The 14,752-nt window shown below is 39.7% G+C and overlaps 1 protein-coding gene across 1 annotated transcript in view; it reads right to left on the bottom strand.

Annotated features, from left to right (window-relative positions):
* C3H1orf87 (chromosome 3 C1orf87 homolog) overlaps positions 1-14,752 on the bottom strand; it is an 83,490-nt gene that overhangs the window by 37,020 nt on the left and 31,718 nt on the right. Inside the window, 3 exon segments of the mRNA XM_052638165.1 lie at positions 2,692-2,789; positions 10,441-10,606; positions 14,325-14,440. Coding sequence (XP_052494125.1) covers positions 2,692-2,789; positions 10,441-10,606; positions 14,325-14,440 — 380 coding nt within the window.

Here is a 14,752-nt window from a genome sequence, read left to right as displayed (position 1 = left end):
TTCTTGCCTGGAGAATCCCATGGACAGAGGAGCCTGGTGGGCTACAGTCCACAGGGTCGCAAAGAGGCAGACACGACTGAGCAACTTCACTTTCACTTTGTCTGACTTCAGTGTAAGCATCCCAGCTTATTTTTCATTCATACCAATTAGTATGGTACATCACTTTCCATCCTTTTACTTTTACTAGGTCTGCCTTTATATTATAAAAGAGTTCATTTCAGACAGCATTTAGTTGGGTTTAGCTTTTTAAATGAAATCTGGAAATTGCTACCTGTTAATTGGTACATTTGAACCATTAATACTTACTGTAATTATTGATATGATTGGATTTAAATCTATCATCGTTTGCATTTATTTTCTACTTGTCTTATTTGTTTCTTGTTTTCTTTTCCTTCTTTTTTTGGTTTATTCTTGGTATTTATATGTGATTATTCAATCTCTATTAGTATTTTTGGGCCTGCCAGGTGGCTAAGTGGTAAAGAACTCACTTCCCAATGCAGGAGACTGCCTGCAATGCAGGAGACCTGGGTTCGATCCCTGGGTCAGGAAGAGCCCCTGCAGAAGGAAGTGGCAACCCCCTTCAGTATTCTTGCCTGGAAAATCCCTTGGACAGAGGAGCCTGGTGGGCTGCAATCCACAGGGTCACAAAAGAGTTGAACGTGACTTAGTGACTAAACAGCAACAATTCATATTTTTAACTGAATACTCTTCCTTCAGCCAAAATTATACTACTTAGCTGACAGTATACAGGTATTTTTACAGTACACTTTTATTTCCCCTCCCAGTATTTTATGCTGTTGTCAAATGCTGCCCTCTATTATGTTACAAACTCCACAGTACATTGTTATTATTGTTATCTTAAACAATTGATTATTATTTTAACAGATTTTTTAAAAAATAAGGAAATTATATTTTTATTCATTGACATATTATGTCCAATACTTTTCATTTCTTTGTGCAGATTAAAAATGATTATTTTCCTTCTGCCCAAGGCCTTTTTTTTCTTTCTTTTTTTTTACTATTTCTTGCAGTACTGCTCTGATGGTTATGAATGCTCTCATTTTTGTATGTGTAGTCTCCTGCATTGGAGGTGGACTCTTTACCATTAGCACCACCTGGGAAGTCCTTGTGTGTGTAGAAAACATCTTCCCATTAGTTTCTGAAAGATAGTTTTGCTGGATGTAGGATTTCAGGATGATCATTTTTCCTTCAGTACTTTAAGGATGTTATTCTAGTCTTACTGTTTATGTTTCTAATGATAAATCTGTCATAATTCTTATCTTTGATAAATATGTCATAATTCTTATCTTTGTTGCTCTTTATATAATTTGTCATTTTCCCTTGTACATTTAAGGTTTTTAATTTACTGCTAGTTTAAGCAATCTGATTGTAAGGAGCCTTGGTATGGTTTACTTCAAATTCCTTATATTTGAAGTTCATTAAACTTCTTAGGTCCGTGTCTTTATAGTTTTTTTTTCAATTTTGGAAAATTACAGCCATTATTTTTTCAATATTCTTTTCTTTCTGTCTATTTGTCTTATCTCCTTCTGAGACTCCAGTTTCTCATGCATTAGGCTTCACTATCTACCATTTTGAGGACTCTAATCCATCCCACATGTGTTCCTCTCTAGCTGGTGGAAATTTGAACTATTCCCAACTCTGTGTGAGTTCTAAAAATTTCTCCACTTTTTTCTCTTGTTTCTTTTGCTGGCCTTGGGTAGTTTCCTCAAATGCCTACATTAGCCAAGTTTTCACTTGAAGACTTCAGGGTAACTCTTTGGAAGTCTCCAGAAAGGACTCTTAGGGTATCTCTCCTCATTGCTACGTTGTACCAAGTATTCTAGACTTCTTGGCCTTCATGAACTTCATACTCTATTCCTTTAGCTCAAGGAGAATGCTGGGCTGAGTTTGGAGTCCCCTTTTCTTGTTCAGTAAACTGAGCTTACCTCATTTCCTTCTCTCAGGAATCACTGTTCTGTGCTTCCTGATGTTTAAGGTCATCCAGAAAGTATCACTTCATATATTTTGTCCTACAATTTATTTGTTTAGAATGAAATGGTAAATCTGACTTGCCATTTACCAGCAAACTGGAAGTGGACATTTGCTGCTTTAATTTTTCTATGGCCCCAAAGATCCTGTGATCTTAAGTTAAACACACATCTATTAACTCTGTCTTTAGGTAATAAACCGATTGTTTCACATATAAAACTTTAGCCTCAGTTCAGTTCAGTTCAGTCGCTCAGTCGTGTCTGACTCACTGCGACTCCATGAATCACAGCACGCCAGGCCTCCCTGTCCATCACCAACTCCCAGAGTTCACTCAGACTCACGTCCATCGAGTCAGTGATGCCATCCAGCCATCTCATCCTCTGTCGTCCCCTTCTCCTCCTGCCCCCAATCCCTCCCAGCATCAGAGTCTTTTCCAATGAGTCAACTCTTTGCATGAGGTGGCCAAAGTACTGGAGTTTCCGCCCAGCATCATTCCTTCCAAAGAAATCCCAGGGCTGATCTCCTTTAGGATGGACTGGTTGGATCTCCTTGCAGTCCAAGGGACTCTCAAGAGTCTTCTCCAATACCACAGTTCAAAAGAATCAATTCTTCGGTGCTCAGCCTTCTTCACTTTAGCCTAGAGACAGACTTATGTATTTGGTATTCTAATAAAGGACTATGTAAATAAAAAAATCAACTTACTTTATTTCATCTTGGTAACCCAAATCTTGATGGTTAAGCAATGTTTCCAAAAGACTCAAAGTCAGATATAATCCATGTTTCCCACATATAGCTCTGACCTGCAAATAAGAAAAAGATTTGAAATTTCAGTATAATTAAATTGATTTGAATTTCCTTCCCATTATTAGAACTTACATAATTTGGACAAAGAATGAATAACTAGGAGTGGAGTATAGCACTAGAATAATATTTGGGACAAGAATGTTCAATGGACTGCTCATCAACAGCAAACTTTTTTATGCTTGACACAGAGGCATAGTTCATTACTCAGAAGCCACTGTACTTTGAAATGCTGATCTTACATTTTTGACAGCTATGGAATGAGTGGTCAAGGCCCAGAAATTATACATACTTATTATATAGGTGAATTACAAAGTGTTTTTTAATATTGACTTTGATTTACAAAAAAATCTTGTTTTATTTTATATATGAGGAAACCAAGACTTAGATTGACTTTCTCTGTGTCACATGGTTAATAAATGATGGAACTCAGTCTAGAAACCAGATATTCAATTAAAATTTGTTGGATGAATGAATGAAGGGTCACTGGAACTTCCTGAGTACTTAATATTTTCTGAATCTAGCCAATAAACCAGTTCTCAAGTTGTAGGTGTGCGATACTTAGATTCAAACACATCAAACTTTTAGGTTCTGACAGTCTTTCTTGTGTGTTCAGCGTACTGTTTAAACACAGAGTCTTGATTTATGTTGAACACTGGAAATGCTGTCTGTGATTTGTGTGACCTCAGGAAGTTCCTAAATCTTTTTATGCCCAATTACTTCACCCACTAAATAAGATTAGTATTTTCTACTTCTCAGAAGAAAGTAAGCAGTTAGAATAATGCCTGGATTTTAGGAGGCGTTTGACTAATGTGTGTTGAAATGAAGAAAAGAAGGAAAGGAGGGAAAGGGAAGAAAAAGGGAGATAGAGGAGAGAGAGAAGAGGGGAGAGGGAATAAAAGATGAGAAGAGAGCGCAAAAGTACAAGAAAGAGAGTGGAAGAGAGAGAAATGAGAGAAGGAAGGAAGAGGCAAAGAAAGAAGAAAAGAAAGGAAATGTTTCATTTAGTGTTTAGACTAATTGTAGCTACTGTTGTTATTTTGAGAGGAAGTTCCACATAGTGAGTGTATTACGCATGTCTTTTAAATCTGATGCTTGGCCATCATGGGGCCCTGCTGACCCTGGAGAAACTGCTTCTTCCAGGCCTAGCCAATTACTAGAGATAGTAAAGGACTTACCTGAAAGTATATCTTTCATCTGCAAACCAACTACCTCTTTTACTGAGGTTTTCACACTTGGGCCACTATTTCCAGGTCCTGATTACTCCAGCACCAAGTACTAGGCAACTAGGAATGGCTCCTGTGCCCCAGAGCCCACTGAAATTATTCAAACTAGCCAGTCCTGAGCCTTCTTATCCTGCTTCTTCTACCCACAATAAATGCTCTTGCCCACACTTTCCCCTCATCCCCTCTGCCTCCTGACCAACTCTGGTGTTTCACCATGTGGCCCATGTGGTGTCTGTGCCCCTCCTCTTGGGAACTGTGAGTAACAAACTGTCTTTCCAATGGCAATTAGCTCCTGATCTGTTGGTCTGACCATACTTGGATAATATAACCTATATTTTGATACAGTGACAAAAGCCTAATCTTCATTTGTCTTTTTGGAAGGAAACAACCAATCTGGGTTAGAAACATGTTACTTACTAGCTGTAGAGGAGTATTTCAGGGAAGGAAAATGACAGATATAAAGCACGAAAAAAAGGAATAATAGTGTGCCAGAAAAATAAGGAGTTGAGGATAATTCCAGGCAGAAGAAATGCATGTGTAAATAATGGGTGAGAAAGAGCATTGTGCTTTTTAGAAACTACACGTATTTTGGCATAATTCACTCTACTGTAGTTTTATACCCCTTTTCACTGGGCAGTAAATATCTGTTCATTACAGCATCTCTAAAAAACTGGCTTATTGAGGGTTGGATTTTGTTTCCTTCATTTTCCTATCACCATTGCCAAGCACAGTGTTGAAAATTACTTATTGAATAAATGAATACATAGATGAATTAGGAATGAATGAATTAGTTAAAAGTACTGAAGGTAAAGGCATAGGTTGGCAAAAATAGAGTGGTAGAAATTAGTTATGTTATGCCATTTTACTCAATAAATAAAAATCAACTTATCCTCATGACTAGAGCATATTAATGTATTTTTAAACATCAGTATTAACAGGTTATTCTAAAAACAGTTTATTTACTTCTGGCAACATTGAGTTTTGCTCTAGGCTAAATGAACAGCAGATTAGAAATAGTACGTCAGGGTTCCTGGAAGTAGATTGATTGATAGCTGCTACAAACTGACTGCTGACAGTTGTGGAAGAGCAGTAGCAACATCTACCAGAAAATCCTGGCAATTTAGTGTTATCTAGGATTATTTTAAAAATCCATGAATTTCATTATGATGTCCTTATTCAATAAGAAAATGTTTGGTTGTATATAGTTTCTTCAGTTCAATAAAGACATTTAAAAAATCACATGTAAATAAAATACCTATGTTATTTAGAAAATGACAAGTAAAATAAATATTCATTTCCTCAAAATGCTCCTGGAGAGACTGATGCACAGATGCTCTCTCTACTTCCTTCCCATTTATGGCTTCATTTGCATTTTATCCCATCACTCTACTTAAATTGTGTTTAGCAAGTCGTTAGTAACCTCTGAAGTTTTACATTTAATAACTACTTTTCAATCCCGATTGCAGATGGTCTCTTTGCAGCCTGTGACATGGCTGAGCTTGCCATCCTTGCATAAGCCTCTTCTCTTGGCTTTTCTTGATCACTCCCACATCTCTCTGGATTATTTTTGGTCTCCTTTCTTGGCTTGTCTTCATCTACCTGCTCCCTAACAACAGGTGTCCTCCTCAACCTTCCCTTCTTACCTTCTATTGTGTCCTTGAGTAATCCTAATTACTCCCAAAGCTTCAACTTCATGTTGAAGACCCTTATGCCATTATTTAGCTTTACTCTCTCAAGCTATATCAACATGCTCAAAAGTGAACTCATCATTCTTTCCTTTGCCTCCCCAAACCCCTTTTCTGTTTCCTGTCTTAGAGAATGGTACCACCATCTAGTCAAAGTCAGAACCTTGGGAGTCATTTTTCATTCCTCCTAATTCAGGATCTATGTTCAGTTAAATCACCAAGACCTACTTTTCTACCTGCTTAATATCTCCATCCCTCCTGCTACTTTCCTGGTTTAAATTTTCATAATTTCTTGCTCGAATTACTGGAACAGCCTTTTAAAGTTTCTGTCTGTCTCTAATTCTCCATATCTATTAGAGTGCTCTTTTCAAATTTAAAATTTGATCATATCATTCACTTGTTTATTATTCTTCAATGATTCCACTGGAGCCTCAGGATAAAGTCACATTCCTTAGAAAGACCCTTCAAAAACTGGTTCCTCCAACCATTCTAACATCAACTTGAGCAGCATCTCCCACCATCCCCAGTCACCATGCACTCACTGCCTTCTGCCTGTATGAGTAGTTTAGCATTCCCCGAACTAGCCATGCTCTCTTCCATCTCAGTAACATTTCACATTGTACCTTTTACCTAGAAAACCTTTCCTGTCCTTTCTTCTGCCCTACAAAAATTCTTTGCTAAATTCACATGTCCTCTAAGATTCAGTATTTGCTTTATTTCCTCTGGAGTTTTTGGGTGAGGCTAGGTTGTTATTCCTTCTCTGTGTTCAAAGTTACTGCCACCAATGCGTTTGTCATACAAAATTGTAACATGTTTAAAATACTACCTTTTCCCTGAACTCCTGGAGAACTCTGGAACTGAAATCATAATCGTGTGTTGTCCTCAGTGCCTAATCACACTGCCCAGAGCACACTGTGTGATTAGTATGTTGAATGCAAGGATAAACATGCCATATTGATCAGAAAGATGGTGACTGGTTTGGAAGTAGGGAATGGTTTGAAACTAGTATAAATCATTTATATTTTAGGGCAGAGTGTACTGATGGAGAAACAACTAAACACAAAAAATGAGCCTGGCCAACTGCAGAAGAACGTCTTACAGTTTTGGTCACTTGGTAAACTAGTGTCATAGCTGTAGTCTTGCCAAGAGAACAAATTTCACATTCATAAGCCCCTGTTCACTCAGGAATGGGATTCCCTCCTGATGATAGTGAGGAGGTTGCACGAACATCAGGCAAAGAGTAATTAGCGGTAGAGTAACCTGTGTTCTACCAGTTCCTCCTGGCAGGAAGGTCTGGGAGTAGTTTGGAAGGGCTTTGCATTATAGAGCAGAAAGGAGTTCAGAAGGTAAAGAATATGGATTCTGTATGAAAGTGTTAAACTGAACCTCTATGCTTGGAAACTTCTTAGGTTCCACAGCCTATTGAATCCATGGACGAGAAAGTGCAAATGTTGATCATCCAACTCTTTCATGACCCCATGGACTGTATGTGCCAGGCTCCTCTGTCCATGGAATTCTCCAGGCAAGAATACTGGAGAGGGTAGCCATTCCCTGCTCCAGGGAATCTTCCTGACCCAAGGATCAAACCCGGGTCTCCTGAATTGCGGGCGGATTCTTTACCATCATACCTGATAAGAACAATGGTCAGGGAAGTTAATAAGTAAATCTATGTGGATCCACATTGCCCTCAGGAGTCCTTCCTGAGCCACCATTGAATGAAGGATGTGACAGAGGAACAGAATGAGCGAGTCCACAGAACGAGGATGACAGATGTCAGGTATGATTTTATATTCTTCTTTGAGGTTGGTGACAGTGCCATTGATTTGAGTGATAGGACCCATCGATCATCCTTCAGAACAGCTTTAAGTTATCTGAGGAGGTACAGGTGATCTGTGAACCCTCTGAAATACTGGCTGTGAGGATGTGCTCTTCTCCCTCTCTGAATACAGCATGCATAGGTTTCATGAGAAACTTAAGGAGGTCTGAGGTCCTCTCCCTTGTGCCCTTTAGAACTATTGATCAGAAAGAGAATTCAGATGACCTTTCCCAGTCACCTCTGAAGTCCTGTGTCCAGCAACAAGGATGTTGGAGTGCAACTGCTGCTGCGTGTCATACCCAGTGTCCACTGGGCCTCAATTTATCTCACATTCTGGGGAAACACATTTCTATTTGCCATGCCTCCCAGAACTGTAATATACTTTGAGTGAGTTCCAGATGTCTTTAAGAGATGCCAGATGGCTCATGAGAGGCAGACCAGCTTCAAGGAAAATGTGCCCCATTTTCTTCAATATGAACCACAAATTTAAGCTTTCAGGGCCAGCTGTGGGGGGAAGACATTCAGAGCCTGCTCTGACAGCCAGCACTCCATGTGGCCATCAGTTGACCCTGGGAAACAGCCTCCTTCCTTAGACTATTTTGCAGTGATAATTTCACCAAACACTGATTAAAAAAAAAAAAAAAATATATATATATATATATATATATATATATGGAAAGGAAACCTATTTCCTGAGTGCCTCACATATCAGACAGTATACTAAGTGCTTTCACATACTTATTTTACTTAATCCTCACAATAGACACAGGAGGTAGATATTTGGAGCCCACTTTTTTCCAGATGGAAAATCAGAGACTCAAAGAGCTTATGCAAATTTATTTCGATTTTCAAGTCATTCATATTCCATTCTCTGAGTGTCATCTGAGAACATTCAAGCTTCACTGATACTGTTCTGTATTTTCTAATCTGACAAAAAGTGGTTCCTGCTTAGTCAGTTTCTGCTGATCTTCTCAAAAACATAATAAAGGCCATTTATGATGTGTGGAATCTCCTGTAATGTTCTCTCTTCCAGTGACACATGCTTGCATGATTAATATTCATGTATACAGCACACATGCACACTATCATGTGACTTTGCCTTTGCATCGTTAGCTGACTGTATAAATGAAAAAGTGCACAGAAAGCTACTTCTGTCATAGAATAAGAATCCACTTTCAACATATTGTGTCCTTGGCTTCTTAGTAAACATCACTTGCTCTTTTGAATTCTCTGACTCTCAGTTCTTAACCCCTGTTTACCTGGATGAAAGGCATTTTCCAATCTTTGCTTCAGGACCTTTTTTTCCTCTATAAATTACAATCCTTTTTGCTCCTCTGGATTTTTAATTCCTGTATCCTAGACTCAGTAAAATCTTCCAGCCATCATTTGCCTATTGGAGTTCCAATTCTATTTCTCAGTGTCCAGTATTCTTGTGTATTTGAATCCTGGCTCTGCCTCTTGCTAGCTGTGGTCCTTGAGAGATTCAGTTGTCTTCTCTGAGAATCAATTATTTCATTTATTAAATGGGTATTATAACATCTACCTAGATCTTCCACTTAGCTGTAAATGTTAAATGAGTAAATATAAGTGAAGCATTTAATGCAGTTGTTTGGAGTTTAGGAAGAACTCGGCAAAGCCTGGTCGTGCAAGTTGCTGTGAATGGAACTGCACTCAATGTGGTCACTATTATCTTACCTGTATCCAAGGTAATCTCATGACTGGAGTTTGTTTGGCTGAATACAACACATGAGTTGATATGGTTCTGGATCCTCTTTCATGAAACATATCTATCCAGTTAATTAATGCTTCAAAACAGCATTGCTAATCTCTGTCAGCTATAAACCACATCAGTTCCTACAATTTGGTGTCCTTAAACAGAGTACCACCTGCTGACCTCACCGGAAGCTGGTAGAGGGTGTGATACATGAACACTTAGCTTTGGAAAAAATATTTGTTTTCCACTGTGAAATATTATTTGGATATTGTCACATTGTCTATTGTTAGCATAAAACATAGCCCAGTGTAAGTAATTCCTGGGCCAATTCAGCATATTTCACGATTCTTTACTCTTGTTTTTTTTTCCTCTTGGGTGCAGAAAATAAGTTAATTGTGAGATGTAATCCACAGGCAGAACACAGGTAAAAACTGGGCTTTTTTTTTAAAATCTGAATTTTTATTTCAGTGTCTTTAATCACTTTAAAATATATTTTAAAATATAATTTTATTTATCTACTTTTGGCTGTGCTTGGTCTTCACCGCTTCCATGTGGGCTTCCTCTAGCTGTGCCGAGGCCAGGCCACCCTTCACTGTGCTGGCTTCCCATTGCGGTGGCTCCTCCTGTTGCAGGGCACGGGCTCCAGCGCCTGAGGCTTCAGCAGTTGCTGGGCCTTGGCTCAGCAGTTGCAGCTCTTGGGCTCTAAAGCACAGGCTCAGTAGTTGTGGTCCGTGGGCTTGGGGATGTCGGGTCCTCCTGGACCAGGGATCCAACTCACATCTTCTGCATTGGCGGAAGGTGGATTCTTCACCACTGAGTCACCAGGGAAGCCCTCATTTTAAAGTTTCTATTAAACAAGAAATGGCTTGATTTCCAAAGAGATGGCCAATTTATTACATAAGAAATTAGAGGTAAAAACAGGATAAGAAAATCTTTACTGTAAACATTCTATTTTCTTTAGCTCCTTATTTTCCTCTTAGTTGATTAAAATTTGGGAAATGATTATTAGACTTACATAATAAACCCTGAACTTAGTTAAAAATTTCCTAGGACCTACATAATTAGTATATATGCACTCTTACTTTCAAAGCTAGCCAGTTTTGGATCTCAGTATATTTATTCTTAGTGAACTGTGCCTTCTTACTATAGACCCAGTGCCCCACGATAGTCTTCTGGACATGAATGAATCTGAAATCTAACTTGGGTTACCTTGGGTGGGGGCAGGCAGCCAGAGAATGAGCGATCCTCTTTTCGAAAACTCAGGTTGAGTTTCTCTATGTTGAGTTTGGCCTTGGTTGCCCTCAGTGCCATCTTCAGGACTTCCAACAGACTCTCGTTCACTTCTGACCTTGAGTTGTAGTCTTGAGGGGTGATACTGCTTGGAGAAGCAGGAGAAAGGCTGTGAAAAGACGATTTACTCAAAGCTGCTGTGTGTTTTCATACCACATCTCTTACCCCTGCGATACACTGTTTAACCAGAGAACCCGCCCAGCAAGGCCTTCTAAATCTGGGTAACCTCATCATAGGACTGCAAGTGGAGTTTGCACAGGTCAACTGAAGTTTATTCTATTCTAGTGAGTCCCACAGTCTCTTCTCTCAGAGGTACCAATCCATTCAACTAGATCATAGATTAAAATTTGTAATCCACTAATTTTTTTCCAGGTGAGGAAAGCTTAGAATTGACCTTAGCAGTTTACTTACCTATTTGATCTTATTAATACTTTTCTTAAGTCCTGATAACTATTGACAGCAAATATCAATAGCAATTTGATAGCAAGTTCCCAAACTGTCCATTGCCACAAGCAAAGCAGAACCTACCAGATCCCTGTAGCCAGGGAAGCTATCTAGAAGGAAATCTTGAACCAGGTAAACTACCTTCGTTATCCTTGACTCTGCTCTTTGAATCTGGAAAACCCAGAAAATTTTTGGGAACAATTATTTTCTTACTCTCTGGCATCCAAATGTATGTAGTTACTAAGATAGTGTATCTGTTTGTTGTTTCTTTAAAAGATTGGTGAAAAACAACAAGGCGATAAAGTGTTATAGTCATTTATTTTATGAAACTACTTTGAGGTGTTTACTCACTTAACATTCCAGTGTATGTGTTCTTCCAGATCCAAGCTGTGCTATCTCCTTCAGAGTGAAGCTTTTCCTGTTTCCTCTGTTTCAACTTAAGTTCCACTTCTCTAGACAGACATTCTATGACATCCTCCAAACTCCATTCATGTAAATCAGTTTCCTTTCAGTGGTATGCTGGTAAATCATTAATGACCAGCTCTCTAAGATAAAGCCGTAATCTGTAGCCTTACTACTTTTCATGGTGCAAAACTCCTTCCATAGTCAGTTTCCAGTTGCCAGTATGATGTCCCTGAGTGGGGCACTGGGAACTGAGGTTCACAGTCAGCCCCCCTAGTGCTCCTGAACCCCCTGCTTGAGAAACTCTTTCAAATTTCTTTGTTTTTTTTTCCTGTAAAAAGTTTCCCTCAAGTTGCGATTGCTTCCTGATTCTTTTAGCTCTTGTTTTCTGTCTGACCTCCCTGGCACACAGTACCATAAGATGTGAGCTGAGTCTGTTTTGCACCTATATCTGTGGATCTTGTACAGATTGGCTTTGCCAGTCTGGTGTATCTGTTCCAGATTTGAATCAGAAGGTTTCCTTCCTCTTTCCTTTTCTTGTAACACCAGTTTCTGTAGGAAGGAATTCATAAGAAAGACTTTGGCCCTCGGCTCAGTACACAGAGTACTGAATGGGAGGTTTTATATGGAGCCCATTTACTGCAGCTGGTGGATTTCATAGAAAAACCTTCACAGGAGTTTACTTCATCTGGTCCAACTTAGGTGATGAAAGCTGTTACCACTGGTGATGCTGGGGGCATTTTAAACATCATAGAGCTGTCCCACATAAAGCTCTACCTGACAGAACATGGGAGGGACTTTTTCTGAGCTGTACATTAATTAATAAAGAGCCTGGATTCATTACAGGCCATCAGTCTTGCACTTCCGCAAACATATTGTCTGGTTTATATAGAGCAGCACCTTCTGTGATGAATTCAAAATGATATCTTTATGGACCTTTTTTATATAGTAGATATCTAAATGTTCCTGCAAGTGAAATGATGCAAGCTCTTTGGATAATTGGAGGTGCCAATGACATTCCACAGATATTTATTGAGCATCTCCCATGTGCCAGGAACTATGCTAGAACTATGCTGGACACTGAGTTGGCCAGGAAAGACACTATTCCTCACCTCAAATGTCAAAGAAGTAATTATAAGCACAATGACTACTATAAAAAGAAAGGGCTATGAGGTTATACAGCAAAGAGATATAACCTAGTCTAGGGCTCAGGAAAGGCTTCCTGTCTAGGATTCATGAGACCCATATCTGCCAGTAAGTGGCCATTTATTCTGATGCATCATCTCCTACTTCTCAGGTTGCAAATCTCACTATCTGTACTATATGAAGTATGGCTGCTGATTATTAAATATTGCTAGGGATTTATGGTTCTCAGCAGGGAGGTTGCTCCAAGTGATAGTTGACTGGTGTACCCATATGGCAGCATCACTTTCTTTGGACTGTGAGCCCTTGAGGGAGAGATTGAGCCTTGCCAATCTCTGAATTCACTGTGCTCAGCAAAGTGTGCCTGGCAAACAGCTGGCATTCAATGGATACATGTAGAATGAAGTAATGCAATCAAAAAGGGCACAGTGCACATTGTAGAAAGGAATCAAGTCTATCACTTGGTCCAAGAACAATTTCATAGGAAACCCTGCCTTTTTCCTAGAGTGAAGTGACATACTTCAATGCCATGGCTCTTAACCACTATGTCACATTATTTGGAACTGGAAAGGATGTCTTCTGGCAGTAGTAATAGTAGTATTAGTTGCTCAGTTGTATTTGACTCTTTGCAACCCCATAGGCTGTAGCCTGCCAGACTCCTCTGTCCATGGAATTCTCCTGGCAAGAATACTGGAGTGAGTAGCTATTCCCTTCTCCAGGGGATCTTCCTGACCCAGGGATCTAACCTAGGTCTCCAGCATTGTAGGCAGATTCTTTACCATCTGAACCTCCAGGGATAGTTTCAAAATAGTAACAAACCCTATCATGTACCATTTTTAAGAACTGTGCATTGACTAACTCAGTTCCTCTTACAAATCTATAAAGTGAAGGGAAATCTATCATTGTTTCCATTTAACAGCTGGAGGATGGAAGCACAGAGAGGGTAAGTGACCAGCCCAAGTTTACAGAGTCACTAATGGGCTGCTGCTGCTGCTGCTGCTGCTAAGTCACTTCAGTTGTGTCCGACCCCACAGATGGCAGCCCACCAGGCTTCCCCATCCCTGGGATTCTCCAGGCAAGAACACTGGAGTGGGTTGCCATTTCCTTCTCCAGTGCATGAAAGTGAAAAGTGAAAGGGAAGTCACTCAGTTGTGTCCGACTCTAGCGACCCCATGGACTGCAGCCTACCAGGCTCCTCTGTCCATGGGATTTTCCAGGCAAAAGTACTGGAGTGGGGTGCCATTGCCTTCTCCACACTAATGGGTAGAAACAGAAATTGAGTCTAGGTTTCTGTCAATAGAAGTTATGCTCCTAACCACTGCATTTTGTCATTTTTCGTGGAGAATACAGACTATCATGCTTTACTGTGTCTCATCTCTAATGCTATTCCTCACATCCTATATTTATGTTGGGTTATTTCTTTTCTTTGAGATTATATGAAGGAATTACTGATTTCTGTACCTCAAACCTTTTTCTGCTAGTGCCTGTAACCCAGGAGTTCACTGTCTGAACATATTTCTGGAATCACACCATGTGGACAGGAACTCTGCCTGGTACACACTCATTTATTATTTCACAATGAGGTTTTTCATTTTCACATGGCAATCTCATAAAAAAAAGATGCATTGTTGCAAATAACTATGTATGCATGCTTGCACAGGAGGGAGAAAAGAAAACTATAAGCAAAAGGCAAAGCATTGGTAAAGCATAAATTGATTTTGCACTGGGTGAAGTTTTCAAATGTATTGCTTCCAAGATCCCTGCCAGCTCTTGAAGTCTATACACACTATGCCCATAAATAGGGAGAAAAGTACCTTTGATGACTACTACTCTGAGTTTCCTTTACGTTGCTGTCCTCAGCTCCTTTGTTTTGCTCTGTATCTTCTGAAGCTGCAACTTTTAAAAACCAGAGTAGCTTTTCATAATTCACCTGAAAATTAAATATCAAAGAGAACATCCTCATTTAATTTACACTTAGGGGAAAGAAGATACCTGCTGAGATAAAATGTCAGTTCAGTTCAGTTCAGTCGTTCAGTCAGTCGTATCTGACTCTTTGCAACCCCATGAATCGCAGCACGCCAGGCCTCCCTGTCCATCACTAACTCCCGGAGTTCACCCAAACTCATGTGCATTGAGTCGGTGATGCCATCCAGCCATCTCATTCTCTGTCGTCCCCTTCTCCTCCTGCCCCCAATCCCTCCCAGCATCAGGGTCTTTTCCAATGAGTCAACTCTTCACATGA

Source organism: Budorcas taxicolor, chromosome 3, assembly GCF_023091745.1.
Source record: "Budorcas taxicolor isolate Tak-1 chromosome 3, Takin1.1, whole genome shotgun sequence".
Taxonomy (NCBI): domain Eukaryota; kingdom Metazoa; phylum Chordata; class Mammalia; order Artiodactyla; family Bovidae; genus Budorcas; species Budorcas taxicolor.
The sequence above is the reverse complement of the archived record's forward strand: the minus strand, read 5'-3'. Positions and strand labels throughout refer to the sequence as shown.